Genomic DNA, 24,511 nt, shown 5'->3' with positions numbered 1-24,511 from the left:
TACTGGAATATTCCAGAATGTTGATATTTGTCCGCCTATTTATGAATCGTTTTCAAATAAACGCTAGATGATCAATAGTATACGTGCCCGCACGCACATTCGAGGCGCGCGCTGATAATAGCCGTTTTCATTTCCTCATGGATTTTACAGTGAAACCGCTGGAGCACATATCAGAAAAAAGCTTATATCTTCATCAAAACGAGTCTGATTATCCTAACACTGATAACATAGATTCCTTACCTGACATCAGATGGTATCCAACTGGTATATTCCAATTCCTGATCACCATTCGAAAAAATCGATAAGTGTATAGATCTAACGTGTATACAGTAGAACTCATGAATGAACTCTGGTAACCCCGGCTGCATCAGTGGACTGGAAAATGTGGACTGGAATATTTTTTTTCCCCCATCCATTTTCATTGAGTCCATTCCAAAATCCCTGATGTCATCTGGGAGACGATAGGGGGCGCTTTTTTCACATCTGATCGCCGGCGGCCCTTGGGTAGGCTAGGGTAGGCTCGCGTGATGCAATATGATTTTAGATCGCAAAAAAAATATCAGAGAAATCTAACTTCACGAGACTGAATACTAGAGAACAGATGACATGTTACAACAATGGCAGAGGATTCTTTGGATTTAAACACAGTAGCAGTTAAACTGGAGAGGAGCTCAGATGATCAGTCCGGAAAACTATGTTTCTTTTTTTTATTTGATCAGCTGTGCCTGTGAGAGAGAGTCCGCGGTTGTTGGTGTGTGTGTTGGCGACGTGCAGCGTGTGTGTTGGCGACGCGTGTGTGTGTGTCTTTCCATTGGTTTCATTTGGTTAACATTATTGGGCGAACAAGAAAACGAAAGAAAACTGTAAAATTGTAATGCCCCTGCAGCTGTTCCAATGTAAATGTGCCTTCCTCCGTGCACTTCCGCCCGCTCTGAGTCTGAAGTCGGACTCTGTGTGCCCGGCCACGCGCACTGTTCTCGCACGGAACCCGCGAGTGCCTGCATGTGCAACTGGTATGTTTGCGCTGTGAGGCGTATTCTTCGTATGGCTGCACGTACCGCACCGTGACGGCCGTACCGTAAATTCGCGGGAGGAATACACGTACCGTTACACCCCTAGCTGCCACGCATTAAACCAATGGAGTCACTCACCTTGTTTACAGGGCTATAACTATATTCTATATTATAGCTATGGATGCAATACTATGGCCCATTTGACATCGAGTATCTTATCGTTCAAGATGTGTAAAAGAAATAATTTTTCCATCCATACATTCCCGTTTTATACAGTGGTGAATATAAGTATGGTTTTAGAGTGGTTTAGGGTCATTCCTGGGAGGCTAGTAATAGCCTGCGACGTGTATTATATATTATCCATTGGCATTCCATCCCTACACACGCTACAATAAAAAAATTCGAATGCATATGATCGGTATAGGGAGGTGTAGTCTGACGTCACTGGTTGTTCCACCCGTATATGGATTTATCATTGGGAAAATGGATTATTGGCTATTGTAACAATTCTGCCGCATGTAAATTGAAAAGCTTTCCATTTTTGCACAAAATGAGTTCCCTTCTATCATTAACTCAATCATTGCCGGCCATTAGACGGGCCCCACTCTAGGAAGGTCCGCTTTTCATTAAAAGTTTTCACTGTGTGTCACGTTGTTTGTAGAGCTAAATCTATATTTTATATTATAGCTATGTATCCAATATCATTGTCAATTGACGGTATGAACCTTCCGTTCAATATGCCATAAAGAAATATTTGTTTCATCAATACGTTCCCGTTTTATACCGTGGTGAATATGAGTGTTATATCGGAATGATCTGGGATCATTCCTGCAAGGCTATTCATAAGGCGCTAAGCTAATAACATTAAATCCATTGGCGTTTCGGCCCTACACAAGCTAGAGTTAAAAATCCAAATGTATATGATCGGTATTATGTTCCATCATGAATGCATGAAAGGGGTGGGAGGGGGAAATCGTTTCTGATTATTGATTACCAGTAACGGCATTAGTATTGAATGCTAAAAACGCTGATTAGCTGGATCGGTATGAAAACATTGCACAATCAAGCCAGAATTTACGTCAGATAGTCCTTACCTTTGATCGGGAGTATTCCAAAAATAATATTCCAATTGTTTAATCGCCATCTGGTACATCCAATGTCGATTAGGGCCACGGCATAATCAATCACAGCATATGCATCGGATGTCCCGTAGACGTTTGGATGCGACCGATTGAACCTATAGCCTTGCCGTCTAGTAAAAAACTGCGCTCGGAGACCTTACAGTGTAACACAAGGGTCTGGAACAGGGTTTACTGCAGCTCGATACCGCCACCTGGGAGAATCTGGCCGGTACTGCACCCTCAGCGTCGCAGTAGGGCTTCTAACGGCAACATACGGGTCCCTGGCATTAACTCATTCAGTGCCAGGGGTCGCTGTCTACCTTCTGGCTAGAACGCCATTGCTGTAATCAATGGGGAGACTGCAAAATTTGCGAGTGCTTAAAATATATCTTATATTATAGCTATGGGTCTAATAACACTGTCGATTGTCAGTGAGTTGCTTCTGGTCAACATGCAAAAAAGTGATTGTTTTTTCATCTGTACATTTCCGTTTTATACCGTTTTGAGTACGAGTATAGTTTTGGTGATTCTTAGTAATCCCAGGAAAAGAGCGATAATAGTGTTTTAGTGGAATCCACTTATCACGTTGTAATTTTTCGCCTGAATATCGAATCTTCCTGAAATCAAGGCTAGATTATCGTTATTATCCTTGAATGAATGAATGAATGAAAACTTTATTTAACAGATTGCAGAATGGGTACAATACAGTACGGCTCAATACACACAATTGTTAAGGGGATGCAGACCTGAGAAAGACGTTTGTCTTGTTTCCATCAGGGTCCCCCATTTTCAATTCATATAGACATTTATGACATACACAACATACATGACATTTATGGCATAGGGACATATAGGTATTTAGTACTGATACATTTGTGACATAAACGGTATTCAAATATACAGTACTGTTACTCCTAGATCCTGACAGAGTATATACATATGATGGGGAGGGGACTGTACATTAGGAGGGGGTGGGTGGGTGGGAGAGAAATATACATACGGCGGGGAGGGAATATATACATGCGGTGGGGAGGAGACTGTCTATTAGGAATGCAAGAATGAAATGGGGCTTGTAGCGGGGTGCTCGCCCCCCCCCCCCCCCCCCCCCACCGCAGCCAACGGTAAAAAGCACAACACAGTCCACACACACAGCTTCGATCGCGGGAGAAAGAAATATCAGATCAACGCAAGATTTGATATATAGTGTTCTTACATTATCTCTGATGTAATGCAAAAAAGAACAATTATCTGATCGCCATTCCAAATACTGCTCATGGAGGTCTGTCCCACATTGTCCGGTATTGCATATGAAGGGGGGGGGCCAGCCTCGCAGATGTATCGTTGTAAACGCTCATCCTGCCGGAGTATTTAAACCCTGCCCGCACGGCTCAGATCGGCCCAGAAAATAAACTACATCATTTCTAATGGAGTGCAATACCGGCTGGAAGGCGTAGGCGGCGGTATTTGCCCTTTTGCGAGCTCAGACCCATTCCCAATGATAACATCAGGCTGGATGGATGAAAAATTAATGGATATAGCTAATAAAAGAAATAACGATTAAAACCCGAGATTTCTCGGGTTTGGCGCCCAGCGCATGGTGAGTTAACCCGAGATATCCCGGGTCTGGCCCCGAATGTGTTGTTAAATAGGATATTAAAAAATAAATAAAAAATGAACCAAGAACGTAATATTACGTGGCTGGAACCCAACGGTTTTCGGGCAAACACGTAATATTACGTGGTTGGCTTCCATTGAGTTAATATTATTGTTTAAGCATTTTTGGTTGAAATAATTTTTTTTTTATGATTAACCCATTCAGTGCCAACCACGAGTATAGTTGGGTTAACTCACCATCGCTTTCGTGCCAATCACGAGTATAGTCGGGTTTTAATCGTTATTTCTTTTATTAGCGATATCCATTCATTTTTCTTCCATCCAGCCTGACGTTATCATTGGGAATGGGTCTGAGCTCGCAAAGGGCAAATACCGCCGCCTATCGTCTCCCGGATGGTATTGCACATTGGATTGGATTGGCTGGGACTGTGCATCAAAAAAATAAGTCCGGTCCAGGTTTTACTTCTCGGGCATGCAGCTGGATACTATTGCATTGACTCAATAGACTGGGAGCATCGTGGATTATGTGTTTTTGGATATAACGTTGGATCAATAAATGCGATCAATATTTGGAATGGCGATCAGGAATTGGATTAATCTTTTTGCATGACATCAGATGTGAGGTAAGGCCTTTATGTTACGAATCTTGGGGTAATCAGATGTTCCTATCACCGCCATCGGAGCGCGCGTGTGTGTGTGAGGTTCGCGCCGACCAAAGTCCGGAGAAGCGATTTTTCAGACCCCGCTTCTCTTCGTGCAATCGTATAATCGTATAATATCGATAATCTAGCGTCTATTTGAAAACTATTCATAAATCAAGCGACAAATGGCACGATTTCTAAGGAAATACATAGGGCTGTACCGAATGTCATTTTTTAACATTCGAAGCTTCGATTGAAGTATTCGAACGAAGCTCAACGGTACAGTGGGGAGAAGTTTGGCTTTCCATGTTCCACTCAGGGGTGATGTAGTATGCAGTAACTAATTGTACTTGTAGGGCTGTCAACGAATATTTTATATTGAAATTAATAATCGACTTGTAAAAAAATTAAAGAATAATAATAATTATATTAGATTGTTGGCACTTTAAATAAACTGCTCAAAACTTACCTTTTTAAACTATAGCTTTTAAATGAATTATTATCTTTATTTTATTTTATTTTTCTTTATTTCTATTATTTTTACTTAAATATTTTATTATAATTTTTATCATTATTTTATGTAGTTTTTTTATCATTTTATTTGTTGTTTATTAATGTCTTATTTTACTGTTATAAATTTTTTTCTTGTTTACTATCTAATTTAGCTATTTTATTATTTTAACTATTTTATTCTTCTGTCATTATTATTTTATTTGTAATTTATTTATTGTCTTATGTTAGTGTCTTACTGTTTGTCTTATTTAGCTATTTTTACTATCTTATCTAGTTGTTTTATTACTGTTTTTATCATTTTAATGTCTTTATTATTTTATTTAATTATTATAGTTTTTTCTTTATCCTTTTGTTTCGTTTTTTGTGTAAATCACTTTGAGCTGCAATCTGTATGAATGGTGCTATATAAATAAAGTTATTATTATTTTACATTTATTTAAATTTAAATTAAATGTATTTTATTTTAAGACTTCTAAAGAATGTCATGTTTTTAGACATGTTTCTATATTATTCAAATGGGAGCTAAATATAATATACTTTATTATTATATTACATTATATTATAATATATAATATTACATTACATTATATTATAGCATGCATATTATTTATATTATTCAAATGAAGTCAAACATGTTCCGTTGTGATGTCACAGTATGATGTCATAATCAAACATTCTAGAACATTTGTGTATCTATTCAACATGTTCCATTGTGATGACACAGTATGATGTCATAATCAAACATTCTAGAACATTTGTGTATCTATTCAACAATTCTCTCAGAAGATCTCAGATCTCAGGCTACGTTTAGACGGAGAGAGTCTGAACAGAAACCGCAAAAGTCGTCTTACGGTCTCACTTTTAATTTTGCGTTTAGACTAGCGTTTTGGGATGGAATTCTGCGTGCAGACGACGCTGTAACGACTCGAGACGACTGAGCCCCACTGTCACACGATTGGCGCATATGTCACATGATGTGCTGTGAAGACCCGCCCTACTCTGCCTCTGATTCGCAGACTGTGGGTGGGGAATGTGATTGGACCAAAGCAGAGTCACTCACAGACAGTGGGTCCAGTACTAATAGTTGTGATAGCCGCGGGACAGATTCTTGTGTATTTAAAAGTACTGCCAATGTAGCCTTCAGGTGATCGCCATGGATAGAATCAGACATGTTTTGTTTACGCTTCTAGGCTACTGGCGCATGCCTGTGATGTAAGCAGTACGCGCGACGAGAGCCTTGACAACCCTTTCGTCATCGTTTTATGCGGTTTGACAGTTTAGATCAGAGAGGGGCAACTGGCGGCCCGCGGGCCGCATGCGGCCCTCACCGACGTTCCATGCGGCCCCAGGCCAATATAAAAAAAAAAAAAAAAAAAAAAAAAAGTATAATATTTTTTTATTTTTTATTTTTTTGTATTGTATTCGACTAAGAAGAGTTGGCAGTCAACTATGGCTCCTTTCGATCGATTAGTCGACTATTTGACTAATAGGGGTCAGCCCTAGTGTGCACATATTCAACGCTGTTGAAAGTGCCGTGCAGCAATATGGGGGTTTTGATAAACTGTCGGCTGTTGTTACCGATGGATTCGCCGGGCTTCTAAGGCAGAGTGGCGTTGAGTGTCCAATACTGCACTGCATTATACATCAGGTAAGTTCGCTAACATAATTTCCATCTATTGTGCGTCACTATAATGACCAATGCGAGTCGAGTGTAGTCAAATTATATGCGAGAGTCGTTAAATCGTTTTTCTTTTTTTTTTATCTGATATAGGAGGCTCTCTGTGCCAAGAAGCTTGAATACAGCCATGTTATGGATTTGGTTACCAAGGTTACCAATCTAATTCGTGGAGGCAACAGGTCACTAAACCATAGAAAGTTTGTCTCCTTTTTGGAAGAGATGGACACTGATTATGGCGACTTGCAGCTACACACAGAAATCCGATGGCTGAGCCGTCGGAAAGTACAGGAGCGACATTGAAACACTGCAAATGCAATTCAATGATCGGTTTGAAGATTTCAACGGCATGCAGTCACGGATAGCGCTGTTTGCCGGCCCCCTCACCGCTACGGTGTCAGAGCAGCCCCCACCGTTGCAGCTTGAACTGTGCGAGCTACAGTCGGATCCTTTTTTTCAAGCAAAGAGAAATGAGAGGGGAATTTCGTTTTGGAAACTGCTACCTGAGCCCCGCTTCCCACTCCTCAGGGACTTTGCCCTCTCTATGGCCAGTATGTTTGGGAGCACATACATACGTGAGAGCAATTTCTCAAACATGAAGCACATCAAGTCAAAGGAGAGAAACAGGCTGTCGGATGAAACATTATTTCATCTGATACAGATTGCATGCACAAACATTGAAGTTGACATTCCTGCTATTGTGCGCCAAATGGAGAGACCACAAGTGTCTCATTAAAGACAGGGGGGGGAGGAGATGATGAAGAGGTGTAGAGGGGGGGAAGGAGATGATGAAGAGGTGTAGAGAGGGGGGGGAGAGATGATGAAGAGGTGTAGAGAGGGGGGGAGATGATGGAGAGGTGTAGAGAGGGGACCATTATTATTATTATTATAACCATTATTGACCCACTGTGGGGCGAGGGTGAATGTCATGCCAGTTTGATAAAGGGTCAATGGGAGGCATGTAGTATTGCACTTTACTTTACTTGCACTTTACACTACTTTTGTAGTGTTCAGATAACACTAATAACACAAACACAAAGCAGCATTCCTGCTGCATTTCACTACAACAGTAAATCAAAAGTGCAATAATAAATGATTTTGTTAAATGTATAAACTTGTATCCTGCTACTAAACAAAACATTCCTGAGTGCTTCATATCCATAACATGCATTTCAGTGTTATAATGTTTTGTTTAGTAGCAGGATAAAAGTTTATACATTTAACAAAATCATTTATTATTGCACTTTTGATTTACTGTTGTAGTGAAATGCAGCAGGAATGCTGCTTTGTGTTTGTTGAGCAGTGGGCTTTAAGTTCATACATTTATTTTATTAGAAGCCTTAATTATAATTGATCATTTTTGTATATATTTGGGGTTACAGCAATACTTTTAAATTCAGCTGTTTATAAATTCATAAAGTTGAAATTGCATTACTAAATGCATTTGAAATGGAATAAAAACAAAGTTACAACACATTATAATTGTTTATATACCTTATTTATCACATCTGTGACTATTATGGGCTATTTGAGTGATGGGGTACTACTGGCGGGACTGCCGATAAACAATGCGGCCCCCCAGATTGATTGTGGACATTTTGTGGCCCTCACCATATACAAAGTTGCCCACCCCTGGTTTAGATGATAGCGCAAAGGTTTATCGTTTCTAGGAATTCCACCCTGGAAGGTGGTCTCACTTTTTTACGGTTTCACCCCGTAAAAACGCAGTTTCCGTATAAACGAAAGGCACATCCGAAAAAAAAAAATTGCGGATTCACCTGCTAGCGTTTCCGTCTAAACAGGGCCTCAGTAGACAAGTGAAGATATCACTTGTTGTTTCCGGCTACTTGTCTGTAAGCTTGAATATATACTGGAGATACAATTTAAAAATCACCACATGGAAAAGGAAACAAGCGTCAAGTGTAGCAGGTAAGGTCATAGCTGTCAGTAGGGCTGCACCGAATGTCATTTTTTAACATTCGAAGCTTCGATTGAAGTATTCGAACGAAGCTTCGAATGTCTACAAAAAAATTTAAATTACTTCATAAAATACAAATAAAGTTTTTTATTTTTATTTTATTTTTAACTAAATCCTCAATTTGAATAAAGTGATTAATCTGATTAAATTAGTCTTTTTCTTTTATTAAATACACTTTCTTTAATGAATATAACTCATCAGTTTTGTCAACATAAATAATCCAATAAGGGCACGGTTGGTATGAAAGTGATGGTGACGTCTTATAGTATAATATTAGTGTAGCCTAATCTTTAACTGCAACTGTTAAGAAAACCCCCATTGGTTTAAACAGTTGGTTTAATTTTTTTTTTTTTTTATTATTAAAAATTCCAATGTTGATTTAGAATTCGAATGTCAACATTATGATAGAAGCTTCGAAGCATTCGGTACAGCCCTAGAAATACATTTAAGCTCGATTTGCTGGAGTTTATTGAGATGAGACGGAACGCTCTAGAAATATATTGATATTCATCACGGTATAAAATGGAAATGTATGTATGAAAAAATTATCTGTTTCGTGCATGTTGACTGGAAGCAACTAATTGACGATCACTATTAATTAGGTCTATTGCTATTATATTTGATATGTTTTAAGTACTCGCAAATAAGTCCTATTCTCCATTGGATATAGCGTTGGCACGGAAGGGCCATCAGCAGAGGGCACTGTTGGCCCTGAATGAGTTAATTGTGAATATTTTCATGTTGAGCTATAGATTGTGGATGAATAAGCACAGAAAGGTACACCAATAATGCTTTATTTGTTTTAAACGAGACGATTTAGAAATTGGAAATGGGGAAATACATTGCGTTGGACAGAGGGTGGAACACGAAAAACGGCAATGACGTAACCACTACACCTCCCTATTATGTTCCATCATGAATGCATGAAAGGGGGGGGGGTCGTTTCTGATTAATTGATTGTCAATAACGGCATTCGTTAGTACAACAACATACGCTGATCAGGGCAATGGCTATGAAAACAAGGCACAATCAAGCTGAAATTGACGTTAAATTGCTCTTACCTGTGGCCGGTGGGATTCCAAAAAGATTATTCCAATTATTTGATTGCCATCTGGTAGATCGTATGTCCATTTGGCCCACGACATAACCCACCACAGCATAATGAATCGGGGGTCACCGAAAACGATTCAATGCGATCGGGTGAAGCCCTAGGTTTAGGTTACTAGAAAAGTCCACCCGGACCAATATAATCGACGCACAGCCGAATACAGAGTTTCAAAGGATGTGCAATACCGGCCGCATTCCTACTAGGCGGCGGTATTGGACTTTTGCGATCTCAGACTCATTCCATATGGTAACACCAAGGTCCCTGGGTGAATAATGAATAGAAATATCAAAAAAAATTTAAGGAAAAACAATCAAAGAAAGGGCCAACAGGGTGTACACTGATCAGGGCTTTGCGCCAGCTTCGCCCATTGTCCAATAGGTGCAGCAATACGCTGAAGCCAGTATGAGATATAACGAAGGTTATGAATTATAATTATAGTTAATTCTGTCAAACTGTCTTGCTTTGACTCCCTGTTGTCCATAGTTTCTTTTTATGTGAAAGAAGATTTGGGAGGGAGATTAATCAGCTACCACACCTGCTAATTCCTAACCTTCGTTTTATTCTCGTTTATTGATTGTAGGGATTTATTGTTGTTTGTTGGTTGTAGGGTTTTATTTATTGTTATTGTTGTATTCTTGTTGTGTATTGTTATTGTTATTTATCGTTTTATTGTTTATAGGTACACCCCTCAGAACATTGAGTTGGACCACAAACTGAAGCCGTTCATTCCTGACTTCATCCCAGCAGTGGGAGATATTGATGCTTTCCTGAAGGTCAGTCAGCACACCAACACATGTAGAGACATTGGTCCTCATTCTCGAACATGTTCGTAAGTACCATTGTAAATCTCTCTGTAAAAATCTCGTACTAACAAATTTACAAAAATCCTCCGGATTCCTGAATGCATGAAACTGTCTCCGTAAGTCGCCAAAGTCTTCACAGCTGGGTTCCCATGAATGACATACGTCACTCATTCTTAAACTGCAAAGCACGTTCTCGTATACCTGAATTTGCATACAGACACGCCCCACCAGCTCCTTATAAGGCAAAGGAGGCGTGTGCAAAACGGCAAGGGCCGTGTGCAAAACAGCGAAAGGGTCATCATTGGATCGGCACCATTGCTGACCCATTCAACAGGTACCATGGAAGCGATTTGCGACTGATCTCAAAATTGTATTAGATTCAAACGTATTGTTATTATTCAGCACAAGTACAATACACCATCCAACCAGGGGGGATAAATATATGCTCCACAAATAAATAATTGCGTGGAGAAACGGCTTAGTGAGGCAGCCTCAGAGTGCTTGTCAAGAGCCAATCACCAATTAATCGTCGTTCAGTATTGACATTACTAAATGAGATGTCATGCTAATACGTCATACAATACTATAATACCTAATAAAACAAGTAATTAGAATAATAGAAGCCTACTTTGCTGGAACGATTAATTTTGCACGTATACAGTACGTGTTTGTGGGTGTGCTCGTGCGCTGAGGCTACCTCACTAAGCCGTTTCTCCACGCATTTATTTAGTTATAGCAATAGGAATACATCAAACCAACAATAAATAATATCATAGAGAAGAAGACAGTATATGACATATTAATACAGTATATTCCAATACAGTAGCTATATCCGCTGCGATCAGTTTAGTTCTTATTTATTAAGTTTGCAGTGTGTGTAATGCTCACAATGCCTCTTTGAGTCAGGACTATAAATGCAAAACGTAATTGTTAATGATACAAATATTGTCGTATTTATTATCATTATAATTATTTAATTCCACGGATGTCTGTAGTATCGGCAATCCCCAATGACTTGTCCCAGAGAAATCTGTTGAAAACACGAGCACACACTGGTCTGTCCGACTTACGACTGCCTTCTCGAGTTTGTAAATCCTACATAAATCATACAACTAATTTACAATATAAGGCCGTTCGAGAATGCCGAATAAGTACCTAAAACGAGTTAGAAAGGAATTCCTTGGTAACTTTTACCTATGTTCGTTCGAGAAGGAGGACCATTCAGCACACCAACATATGTAGAGACATTGATGCTTCCCTATACTGTTCAGTCAAACTGATGGTCTAAGTCTATACTGTTCAGTCAAACTGATGGTCTAAGTCTATACTGTTCAGTTAAACTGATGGTCTAAGTCTATACTTTTCAGTTAAACTGATGGTCTAAGTCTATACTGTTCAGTTAAACTGATGGTCTAAGTCTATACTGTTCAGTTAAACTGATGGTCTAAGTCTATACTGTTCAGTTAAACTGATGGTCTAAATCTATACTGTTCAGTTAAACTGATGGTCTAAATCTATACTGTTCAGTTAAACTGATGGTCATGACCTCCCGCATTTCACTGTATGCTTGTATGCCGTGACAAATAAAACTCTTGACTTGACTTGAAATCTATACTGTTCGGAGTGCCCGAGTGGTGCACCGCATACAGCACTACGGTGCAACACGGCCGACCCGGGTTCGACTCCCGGACCCGGCAATTTTGCCGGATGTCTTCCCCGGTCTATCTCCCATTCCTCCTCTCTTTCTCTCTCTCTCTCTCTCTGCCAGACTGCTCTGTAGCAAAAATCAATAAAAACCTACAAAAAATATAACTTGTCCGAAAGGACAACATTTAAATCTATACTGTTCAGTTAAATTGATGGATTAAATCTATACTGTTTAATTAAACTGACGGTCTAAATCTATACTGTTCAGTTAAACTGATGGATTAAATCTATACTGTTCACTTAAACTGACGGTCTAAATCTAATACTGTTCAGTTAAACTGATGGATTAAATCTATACTGTTCAGTTAAACTGACGGTCTAAATCTATACTGTTCAGTTAAATTGATGATCTAAATCTATACTGTTCAGTTAAACTGATGGATTAAATCTATACTGTTCAGTCAAACTGATGGTCTAAATCTATACTGTTCAGTCAAACTGATGGTCTAAATCTATACTGTTCAGTTAAATTGATGGTCTAAGTCTATACTGTTCAGTTAAACTGATGGATTAAATCTATACTGTTCAGTTAAACTGATGGATTAAATCTATACTGTTCAGTTAAACGGATGGATTAAATCTATACTGTTCAGTTAAACTGATGGATTAAATCTATACTGTTCATTTAAACTGATGGATTAAATCTATAGTATTCAGTTAAATGTATGGATCAGATCACTACTCTTATCGGCAATGGAAATGTGGTGTTGTTGCCTCCCTGTTATTGTTGGTGAGTTTTGTACTAATAACGTTTGTTGTTGTTGTGGTTGTGTAGGTGCCAAGGCCAGATGGTAATCCTGACAACCTTGGTCTGTTGGTGTTAGATGAACCCTGTGTTAAACAGTCAGACCCCACAGTCCTGTCACTGTGGCTGTCTGAAGACACTAAGCAACACAACACTACTGAGGTCAGTCATATCATATTTAATTTATATCATATCATATTATATAACATCATATCAAACTGAGCTATGTATTCAGTTATGTGACTGTAGTTTCAGGTAGGGTGACCACCTGTCCCGCGACTCGCGGGCAGTGATGCCGGTAACGCGTTACTAAGTACTCAATTACTTTCCCCCGAAAATAGTAATCTAACGCGTTAATCTTTAAAAGCCAGTAATCTGATTGCAGTTACTTGTCCAAGTGGCTGTGCATTACTATTTCGTTACTATCTCATCATAAATTCATAATGCAGGCGGAATGCAGTATTTTATTTCGTTTTCGACAGTCAAAAATACATTTTGAGCTGTTTTTCTTTTGGGAGTGACGTAGTGTGGCAGTGAAAGGGTTACACAAGAATGTGTCCCGCGGGCCGCGGCGTGACTGGACACTCTGTCTGTGAGTGACTCTGCTTTGGTACAATCACATTCCCCATCCACAGTCTGCGAATCAGAGGCAGAGTAGGGCGGGTCTTCACAGCACGTCATGTGACATATGCGCCAATCATGTGACAGCAGGGCTCCGTCGTCGGAGAATTCCACCCCAAAACGCTTGGCAAAATTAAAAGTGAGTTTCTGTTCAGACTTCCATCCCAAAACGCTCGTCAGTCACTACTTCACGTTCATATGCGGAGGAAACAAAATACTGTCTACCGCTAAAAACAGCACATCCAATTGCATTGAAAGCATCTGGAATCACAACACTAGCCGACGCTTCGACTAGTAGGTACAGGAGGACTCGGAGGCCAGCCAAACAGCAAAAGAGAGAGATTGTTTCTTTCCCTTTTGATTAATGTATATTTGATGAATGAATGAATGAATGAATGAAAACTTTATTAACAGATTGCAGAATGGGTACAGTACAGTACAGCTCAATACATACAATTGTTAAGGGGATGCAGACCAGAGAAAGACTTTCGTCTTGTTTACATCAGGGTCCCCCATTTTCAATTCATCGTATATTGGCAGAGCAAAAGCTCTTATTTGCCAGATTTACAGTTAATTTACATGTTAAAGAGAGACTGATTGTATGTTTATAGAGAGACATTTATAAAAACAATTTAATAGTTACAGTTGATATAATTGAATAGTTCAGCCTGCATTTGTTAGATGTGAATGGATACACTGGTTTTGTAAAACCACTGGCTGGCTGCTCTAATGCTGTGAGCATCATAGACTGTTGCTTTACCATACTTGATGGTACAGAAGCTGAAGCACTAGTTTAACAATTTACGTTATGTGCAGAGAAACAAGTTAAAAACATAATAATAATTTATGCACTTTCAATAAAGCGTTTAAAAAAAACGGTTGGGGGAACGACGACGACTTCGTAACCTAGTTACTTTCAAAGTAACTAAGTTACTCTGATAATCAAGTAATCAGTAAAGTAACTTGGATTACTTTTTAAAGGAGTAATCAATAATCAGTAATCGGATTACTTTTACAAGTAATCTGTGGCATCACTGCTCGCGGGACAGTCCTGATATTGGGCCGTTTGTCCCGCGTCCCGCAAGCCTGTACGTTAATGCCAAGCAAGCAGTGCAAAAATGCTTCCGCATTCGTCACCGCACGCTAGTGCGGTAAAGCGCCCTTCTTTTCAGACAAATGCTACCGTGCGTGCACCGGCGGCGGCGTGCTCGCTCAGGTGCGTGCGTGCGCCGGCGTGCTCGCGCGAGGTGCCCGCGCATGCGCATGAGATCCCGCCTTGGTTGGAGCTCAATATATATAAGTCACCGCCTCTTATTCACTATCTGGCACTAGCTCAATTGGCAAGGACACATGGCTGTGGATCCTATGGCTTGTTTGCTGGCGAGTTCGAATCCCATCGAAAATATTTTTTAACGTGATTTTTTTTTAACGTGTATTCTTTCGCCGGTTAAGGTTAGGCATTGTTTCGGAGTTGGTTAAGGTTAGAACGGTTAAGTTTAGGCGCTGTTAAGGAGCTGGTTAAGGTTAGAGTTTGTCAAAGAGAATGGCAATATAATTTCTATGGTTAAGGTTAGGCATTGTTTCGGAGTTGGTTAAGGTTAGAACGGTTAAGTTTAGGCGTTGTTAAGGAGCTGGTTAAGGTTAGAGTTTGTCAAAGAGAATGGCAATAGACAGCCTATTTCCGCGCGACCTGGGCGCTGGGCGGCGGAAAATGAAAGGCGCATTACTGCATGCCACTACGGTAAGTTTTTGCACTGCTTGCTTGGCATAAAGCTACACGCGTCCCGCAACAACAAAACAATGTCCTGCAATTCAAAGATTAAAAAAAAAAAAATATTATTATAGTTTTTTTTTTATATATATTTTTTTTTCGTTCAAAGATTATTATTTAAAAAAATGTTTTAAATGTTGTTAATTTAATGCCTCGTTCCAATACCCTCTTATATTTAAAATAAAAAAATCGGGCGGCATCACAAACCAATGCATTTGCGCAGCCAGAGCAGCTCACTCGAGTCTCGCGAGGCGAGGCGCGCAGCGCTGCCTGTCACCTGTCCGAGCGAGCCGCGAGGCCGTGGCAGCTGTGTGTGTTACGTGAGTACGTGACTGACGTCAGTCACTCGAGTAGTCAGAAGACCGCCAAATATTACTGATACAAGTTGTTTAGCTAAGACAAGGAAAATGGAGGCAAAAAGAAAGAGACTTTGCTCATACAACAGAGACTGGGACAAGAAATATTCGTGGCTGAGATCAGTTTCAGATGATCCCCAGAAGGTCGAATGCAGAATCTGTCACAGGAGCTTCACCATCACACATGGAGGAGAGGGGGACGTTAAGAGGCACGGTGATGGCGAGGCCCACAAAAAAAAATGAACAGCAAAGGAATACTAACAGTAGTATGACTAGCTTTTTCTCGAAGCCAAAGGACAGCAACACAGACAAAGTCACAGCGGCTGAGGTGACCAGTGTCTACCATAACGTGCAGCATGGCTTATCTTATAGATCTGGCGATTGTGGATCAAAACTTAACCCTGTGATGTTCCCCGATTCAGAGTTAGCTAAGAAACTAGCATGCGGACGCACCAAGAGTGCAGCTATCGTTACAGACGTGCTTGCACCTGCATCCGTGGAGACATTATTAAAGAACTTAAATAAGCCATTGGTTGCAGGTAAACCAGAGTATCTTCCATTTTTTTCAATTGCATCTGATGCATCGAACCATGGTACTACCAAATTATTCCCACTAGCAGTGCGATTTTACACCCCAGAGCTTGGCCTGCAAAACAAATTGTTGGACTTTTATGATGACCACAAGGAAGACTCTGATGCGATATTTAATCAGGTCGTTTCGAGGCTCGAGGAGAGCAACCTTGGCTTGGAAAGGGTCTCTGCATATTCTGCAGATAACGCCAGTGACATTATTGTTTAAGAATTTTTGGTTGAAATAAAATGTGTTATAAGGTTGTTTAATTTGTCCTTAACTCATTGGCTGCCAGCCATTAGATGGGCCCCGTGGTAGCACTGCCACACTTTAAAAGATAGGAGTGCGTCACCTTGTTTGTAGAGCTATAACTCAGTGTTTCCCATTAATTACCTAGTTATAATTTGTCCCGCCACAGTTTTATAATGTATTAATCATATTTTTATTTTTTATTTTTTATATAAAGTTTGCCAATAGGGATGTATCAGTAGTATTGGCAGTGGTAGTAGTCGTAATAGTAATCCAGTATATTTTTGTATTTTCTAAAAAATAAACCAGTTCAACACAGGTAACCACTTTTGCTTAATTTCTTTGATGGCTCAAATGTTTGCTCTAGTCCAGTGCTTCCCAATCCTCTCCTCGAAGCACCCAAGTTCCATGTATTTGTTCAATTCCACCACCAGCACACCTGATTCAACTAATAAAGGGCTTGTTAAGTTGAATCAGGTGTGCTGGTGGTGGAATTTAACAAATACATGGAACTTGGGTGCTTCGAGGAGAGGATTGGGAAGCACTGCTCTAGTCGATTTTGTGTTTAAGCACAAAGTTCATCATAGATCTAGCCTCTTTATTTTGTTCTCAAAGTGCACCAGATTGATGCATTTAACTTTCAAATGTACAATTGTACGTCGGACCCCCCTAGAGGGTCCAAGGTTCACCCACCACAGTCTCACAAATTCCTGTGGGAAACACTGATAACTATATTCTATATTATAGCTATTGATACAATACTATGGCCCATTTGACATCAACTATATCGTTCAATATGTGAAAAAGAATAAATTTCTTCATCCATACGTTAACGTGTTATACCGTGGTGAATATAAGTATGGTTTTAGATTGGTCTGGGGTAATTCCCGAAAGGCTGAGTAATAGCCGTATACGTCAATTCTACTAAAAGCGCTGCCGCTTCTTGCCTGGACCCGCTATTATTCCCAAACCAAATCTATATCATAGGTATTATGTTTCATCATGAATGCATGAAAGGGGGGGGGGGGGGGGTCGTTTTTCGATGCTTTGATCGTCACTAACGGCATACGTTGTGGAGTAACGTTACACACACACGTTGCGATCAAGGTGAAGACATGGTTGGATCAACGCAGGATTGATATCATATAGCCCTTACCTTCACTAGGATGTACCCCAAAAATAATATTCCAATTATCTGCTCGCGAGTCCCAGTATTGGTGTCGATCGTGTCGCCAACATAATCCACCACACATCATGCATCGGGAGCATTTGACGCTTCTCAATCCGATCGTTATAACCGCTCCATTCGCCCGACAAAGAAAAATCTGCCCGGAGACATTTGATCGACGCACAGGCCAAGATATAATGTTTCAAAGGGTGCTCGATACCGCCGTCTAGCTGGATGCGGCCGGTATTGCACCTTGGCGATCTCAGACTCATTCCCTATGGTAACACCAAGGTCCCTGGATGAATAATGAATACAAATATAAAAAAAGGAAAGAACGATCAAATAACGAGTATACTCGTTGTTGGCGTTCAAGCGTTGGCTCCCAATAACGAGTAAACTCGTTGTTGGCAGGGAATGTGTTAAAAAAGAACTACACTTACCAGTAGAATGCCTATCTTTCAGTGCTGTTGCCTAATACAGCCAGGAGTCTACGCTGTGGTGAGGTCAGTCAGCAGCGCCAAAATGAAGTGTAGTTCCTCAGTGAACAAAAACGTAAATGTTGTTATTTTGCTACTTTTACGATTAATTGTGAATTGTTTCATGTTGAGCTATAGATTGTGGGTGAATTACACACAGAAAGGTACACCATGCCAATGTTCATGCTTTATTTGTTTTAAACGAGACCATTAGAAATATGTCTCTCTCTCCCTCCCTCTCTCCTGTTATCCATCCATCCCTCCCTCCACTCCCCCCCCTCTCTCTCTCCCTCCCTCTCCTGTTATCGATCCATCCCTCCCTCTACTCCCCTCTCTCTTTCACCGAATCTCTCTTGCCGTCTCTCTCTTTCCATCTCTGTCCCTCCCTCTCTCTCTTTCTGTCTCTCTCCTTCCCTCTCTGCCTCTGTCTCTCTTTCTCTCTCTTTCCATCTCTCTCCCTCCCTCTCTCTCTTTCTGTCTCTCTCTCTGTCTCTCTTTCCATCTCTCTCCCTCCCTCCCTCTTTCTGTCTCTCTCCTTCCATCTCTGTCTCTTTCTCTCTCCATCCCTCTCTCTCTCTCTCTCTCTCTCTCTCTCTCTCTCTCTCTCTCTCTCTCTCTCTCTCTCTCTCTCTCTCTCTCTCTCTCTCTCTCTCTCTCCTCTCTCTCTCTCTCTCTCTCTCTACCTTTCTGTCTCTCTCCTTCTCTCTCTTTCCATCTCTCCCTCTCTCTTTCTGTCTCTCCCTCCCTCTCTCTCTTTCCATCTCTCTGCCTCCCTCTCTCTTTTTCTGTCTCTCCTTCCATCTCGGTCTCTCTTTCTCTCTCTCTTTCTGTCTCTCTCCTCTCTCTCTCTCTCTTTCCATCTCTCTCCCTCTCTCTCTTTTGGTATCTCTCCTTCTCTCTTTCCATCTCTCTCCCTCCCTCTCTCTGTCTATCTCTATCTCCTTTCCATCTCTCTCCCTCCCTCTCTCTCCCCATCTCTCTCCCTCCCTCTCTCTCCCCATCTCTCTCCCTCCCTCTCTCGTTATGTCTCTCTCCTTCTGTTTCTGTCTCTCTTTCTCTCTCTTTCCATATCTCTCCCTCCCTCTCTCTTTATGTATCTCTCTCTGTCTCTCTTTCTGTCTCTCTCCCTCCCTCTCTCTTTCTGTCTCCCTCCCTCTCTCTCTTTCCATCTCTCCCTCCCTCTCTCTTTCTGTCTCTCTCCTTCTGTCTCTGTCTCTCTTTCTCTCTATCTTTCTGTCTGTCTCTGTCTCTCTCTGTCTCTCTCCCTCTCTTTATGTCTCTCCTTCCCTCTCTCTCTTTCTCCCTCTGTCTGTCTCTCTCTGTCTGTCTCTCTCTCTCCATCTCTCTCCCCCTGTCTCTCTTTCTCTCTATCTTTCTGTCTCTCTCTCTCTGTCTCTCTTTCTCTCCCCCTCTTTCTGTCTCTCCTTCCCTCTCTCTCTTTCTCCCTCTCCCTCCCTCCCTCTGTCTGTCTCTCTCTCTCTCTTTCCATCTCTCTCCCTCTCTCTCATTTGGTATCTCTCCTTCTCTCTTTCCATCTCTCTCCCTCCCTCTCTCTGTCTATCTCTCTCTCCTTTCCATCTCTCTCCCTCCCTCTCTCTCCCCATCTCTCCTCCCTCCTCTCTCTCCCCATCTCTCTCCCTCCCTCTCTCGTTATGTCTCTCTCCTTCTGGTTCTGTCTCTCTTTCTCTCTCTTTCCATATCTCTCCCTCCCTCTCTCTTTATGTATCTCTCTCTGTCTCTCTCTTTCTGTCTCTCTCCCTCCCTCTCTCTTTCTGTCTCCCTCCCTCTCTCTCTTTCCATCTCTCCCTCCCTCTCTCTTTCTGTCTCTCTCCTTCTGTCTCTGTCTCTCTTTCTCTCTATCTTTCTGTCTGTCTCTGCCTCTCTCTGTCTCTCTCCCTCTCTCTTTATGTCTCTCCTTCCCTCTCTCTCTTTCTCCCTCTGTCTGTCTCTCTCTGTCTGTCTCTCTCTCTCCATCTCTCTCCCCCTGTCTCTCTTTCTCTCTATCTTTCTGTCTCTCCTTCCCTCTCTCTCTCTTTCTCCCTATCCCTCCCTCCCTCTGTCTGTCTCTCTCTCTCTCTCTCCATCTCTCTCCCCCCCTCTCTCTTTCTGTCTATCTCTCTCTTTCCATCTCTCTCCCTCCCTCTCTCTCTTCATCTATCTCCCTCCCTCTCTCCTTCTGTCTCCCTCTCTTTCCATATCTCTCTCTTTCCATCTCTCTCTCTCTCTCTCCTAGATGAAGAAGGTGACCAGTGTCTCCTCTCCTCAGAGGAACCCTAAAGCCGTGGCCAGTTGGATGGACAGCATCACAGAGCTGCATCGCTCCAAGCCTCCGGCCACAGTCCACTACAGCAAGACGATGCCCGACATCGACAGCCTGATGCAGGAGTGGCCGGCTGAGCTGGAGGACCTGCTGGGCAAGGTTGACCTGCCGACCGCGGACACAGACTGCAGTCTGAAGGACTATGTGGACGTCATATGCGGTTTACTGGACATCCCTGTGTACAAGAACAGGATCCAGTCTCTCCACGTCTTATTCACCTTATATCTGGAGTTTAAGAACTCCCAGCACTTCAAACACAGCAGCTGAGCTAGGGCTGGGGGCGATATGGCCTAAAAATAAGATCCCGATTATAAAAAAAATTTAAGTCCGATTTACGATTTTAATCGATTTTTTTTTAGCATAACAGAAAAAAGCATTCCATGTGAAGGTATTCTGTATTTTTGCATGTCAAATAATAAAGAAACTTGAAACTTGAGCAGAGGAAGGGATGTTGCTTTGTTTGTTTTATTTGGCTGCTACACTTTAAAGGGGCATTTCACCAGATATATTACAACCTCACACATATTCCCAGACTGGAATGTGTTTTGCATTAAATGATTTGGTTGTAGACTTATTGAGTTGCTGAGTTCTTCCATCTAGGGACCTCATCTGGAGATGGTAAATGGTAAATGGCTGCTTTTTTATATAGCACTTTTATCCAAAGCGCTTTACAATTTGTTATTCACATTTGTACCCATTCACTCACACATTCACTCACACACCGACGGCGGAGGCAACCATGCAAGGTGCCAACCTGTTCATTCGGGAGGAAAGGAAGAGGTAGAAGAGGAATGGAGGAGGTGGGAGATGAGAAGGTAGGGGAGGAAAGGAGGACACCGTCAATCACTCCATTCTGATTGACAAGCTAAAAGCAATTGGTTTTGATAGTCTATCAGCGAGCTGGATGCAATGCTACCTGGAGGGGAGAGAACAGATGGTGGCGGTAAACGGTACCCTACCCCCCCCCCCTCCCAGTGAGCTGTGGTGTTCCACAAGGAAGCATACTAGGTCCGTTACTGTTCCTAATTTATGCAAATGACATGTCGTCAGCTTGTGACTGCAACTTGTTCCTGTTCGTGGACGACTCAGCCCTGCTGGTCTCTGACAGGAACAAGTTACAGGTTGAAAAAACCCTCAGCTCGGAACTCGGCAGAATCTGCATATGGCTCGCTGATAACAAACTATCATTACACCTGGGTAAAACAGAGTCCATTCTCTTCGGTTCAAATAACAAACTCAGCAAGACCGACGGCTTCTCGGTTACAGTGGGTGACAATATTGTCACAAGGAAAGATGAAATTACATACCTGGGTTCCATCCTAGAGGCAAATCTTTTCTGTGACAAAATGGCATCCAATGTAATCAAAAAGGTCAACCAAAGAACTCTATTCTTGTACCGGATGATCTCACTGGTAAACAAGAATACCCTGAAGACTCTGGCAGGAGCACTCATTCAAGGGTACTACGACTATGCTTGCACCTCATGGTACCAAAGCACCTCAAAGGCGCTAAAAACAAAATTACAAACTTCTCAAAACAAACTGGTCAGACTACTGCTTGACCTTACTCCAAGAACCCACCTCACCCCTGCCCACTTTGACTACCTAGGATGGCTTAGAGTAGACGACAGAGTACAGCAACTTGCAATGGGCCTGGTCTACAAGATACACTACACCACTAAGGTACCCATGTACATGTCAAAATACCTCCCAAAGGTCAGTGAATACCACGATCACAACACCAGAGGGAGCTCCACAAATCATGTTAAACCCAGATTCCGCTCAAACAAGGTACTAAACACGTTTAGCAATTATGCCACATCAATGTGGAACACCGTACCCACAGCTGTAAAGGAATGTGAATCACTACCCACCTTCAAAACCACTCTCAAAGAGCACCTACGGGAGACTGCAATTCGAAACTGGCCCCTGTAAATGTCCAAACCCAACCCCCTCCAATGTACAATTCCCCCACCCCGCCTACACAACCCCCCCACCCAACCACCTCCAATGTACAGTTACCCCCCCCACCAGTGGAGGTTATTGCATGACAACTAGTGAGGCAGTGCTTCACTAGTAATATACAGAAAAAAAAGTTAATATACAATTTTTTTTTTAGATATTATATTATAATTATTATTTTTTTTTTTATATACTTACATTTTTATTTTCAGTTTCTTGATTTACAAACAAACATCCACATACAACAATACCATTGGCGATCAAAATTATAAATGACAGTACAATACAATTCGACAGATAAGAACTAAACGATATAGCTGATAGTAGAAAATAATATCAAAATCGAATGAAGAGTTGACCTAAAATAAATTCACTAAAGGGAAAACAAAAAACAAAGAAATGAGATAAAAAAAAAAAAGTTACATAAAGTACCTTCATAGTTTATTTTCATTTCGATTTCTCTTGTCTCCTTTTCACTCTCCTGTGATGTCGTTTCTTTTCTTCCTATACTCTTCCCACTTCTCCCATTTTGTCTCAAACTTCTCGTCTTGTAGCCTCAGCCTATGTGTGATTCTCTCCATTTCCTGTATCCCACCCACTATCTCTGTCCATTGTTCCCTCGTCGGTGCTTCTACTCTATACCACATTTTCGTCAATGCTTTCTTGGCTGCTACTAGTAATATCTTAATCAAGTATTTGTCTTCCTCCTGAATTCCTTCCTGTGTTAAGTTCCCTAAATACAATACTTGGCCTGTCTGGGGTATTTCATATCCTACTATTTCATTTATTATCCCTCCTATCTCTTCCCAATAGTTATTTATTATCTGACATCCCCAGAATATGTGTGTGTGGTTTGCTATTTCCTGTCCACATTTTCTCCAGCATGGTTTCTGTGTTGGTGTATAGTTGCCCTGTATTTCTGGTGTTATAAAAAAATCGAATTATGTTTTTCCACCCAAACTCCCTCCATATCCTTGACCCTGTGGTTGTGTGTTGTATCTTACATAATGTTATACCATTCTTCTTCTGTTATCTCCGTTTCTAATTCCTTCTCCCGCTTTTCCTTTATATATTTGGTTGTGATGTCCTTGCTGTCCATTATTGCCTGATATAGTGCTGATACCCCCCCCCCCCCCTTCCTTCCTTCGTATGATTTTACCATTATCCTAATTATCCCATTCTGATCTTTGTCTTTGTCTAGTTTTATTTCCTTGTTGTAGTAGTCCCTAATCTGTAAATATCTAAAGTGGTCTCTATTCTCTAGTCCGAATCTTTCTTTCAATTTTTGTAGAGTCTGGATCTCCCCTCCTTCTATCATTGTACATATTGCTGTTATGCAATGATCTTCTATCCCTGGTTTAAATTTGTTGTTGTGCGTTATCCATCTCAGTATCTTGGTTTCTTTTTCTAGCTTGTATTTCTTTACTATCTTGTTCCATATATTTATAGTGATTTTGGTAATTGGGTCTATTAGTTGTTCCTTTCTTCTGTATAGCTCCCTGCCTGCACTTTGAGTCCCTCATTTTTTGTTTCTATGTCTCCATTTGGCTTCATAATTCTCATTGCACCAACATGCTACTATTATCAGCTGTGCTGCGTAGTAGTAATCTTCTAAACTAGGTATTGCCATTCCTCCTTTCTCCTTTGGTAATTGTAGAGTCACATATCTGATCCTTGGCCCCCCCCCCCCCCCCCCCCCCCCCATATGAATCTTGATATCTGTTTATTCCATTCCCTGAACTGGCTAAGTGGTATTAATATAGGTAGAGCCTGAAATAGGTATAGTAACCTTGGTAATATATTCATCTTTATAATTTCAATCCTTGAGCTAAAGTCTAGAGGCATTACTGTCCATCTTTCTAGGTCTCTTTTGATTTTCTGATTAATCTGTGTATAGTTTGCATCATATAGTCCCTCCACCCCTCTTGTAATATTCACTCCTAGGTATCTGATCCTGTCCATATCCCATTTAATCTTGTATTTTTCTTTGATCTCTGTCGTTGGGGTGTAGTTCAATGTTAAGGTCTGTGTCTTCGTTACATTAAGTCTATACCTTGAGTAATATCCATATTCTGTCAGTAAATCCATCCGTGTCGGGAA

General features: G+C 41.1%; 1 protein-coding gene across 4 annotated transcripts in view; it reads left to right on the top strand.

Annotated features, from left to right (window-relative positions):
• ift46 (intraflagellar transport 46 homolog (Chlamydomonas)) overlaps positions 1 to 20,884 on the top strand; it is a 44,046-nt gene extending 23,162 nt beyond the window's left edge. For all 4 annotated transcript variants that reach the window (XM_084315799.1, XM_084315800.1, XM_084315801.1 and 1 more), the window contains exons 4-6: positions 10,343 to 10,436; positions 12,949 to 13,080; positions 20,364 to 20,884. In XM_084315799.1, the coding sequence (XP_084171925.1) occupies positions 10,343 to 10,436; positions 12,949 to 13,080; positions 20,364 to 20,717 (580 nt within the window). In that variant the 3' untranslated portion in view covers positions 20,718 to 20,884. The remainder of the gene's footprint in view (positions 1 to 10,342; positions 10,437 to 12,948; positions 13,081 to 20,363) is intronic.
• Positions 20,885 to 24,511: the final 3,627 nt, after the last annotated feature.

The sequence above is a fragment of the Notolepis coatsorum genome (assembly GCF_963971535.1).
Source record: "Notolepis coatsorum genome assembly, chromosome: 1".
NCBI lineage: Eukaryota > Metazoa > Chordata > Actinopteri > Aulopiformes > Paralepididae > Notolepis > Notolepis coatsorum.
The sequence above is the reverse complement of the archived record's forward strand: the minus strand, read 5'-3'. Positions and strand labels throughout refer to the sequence as shown.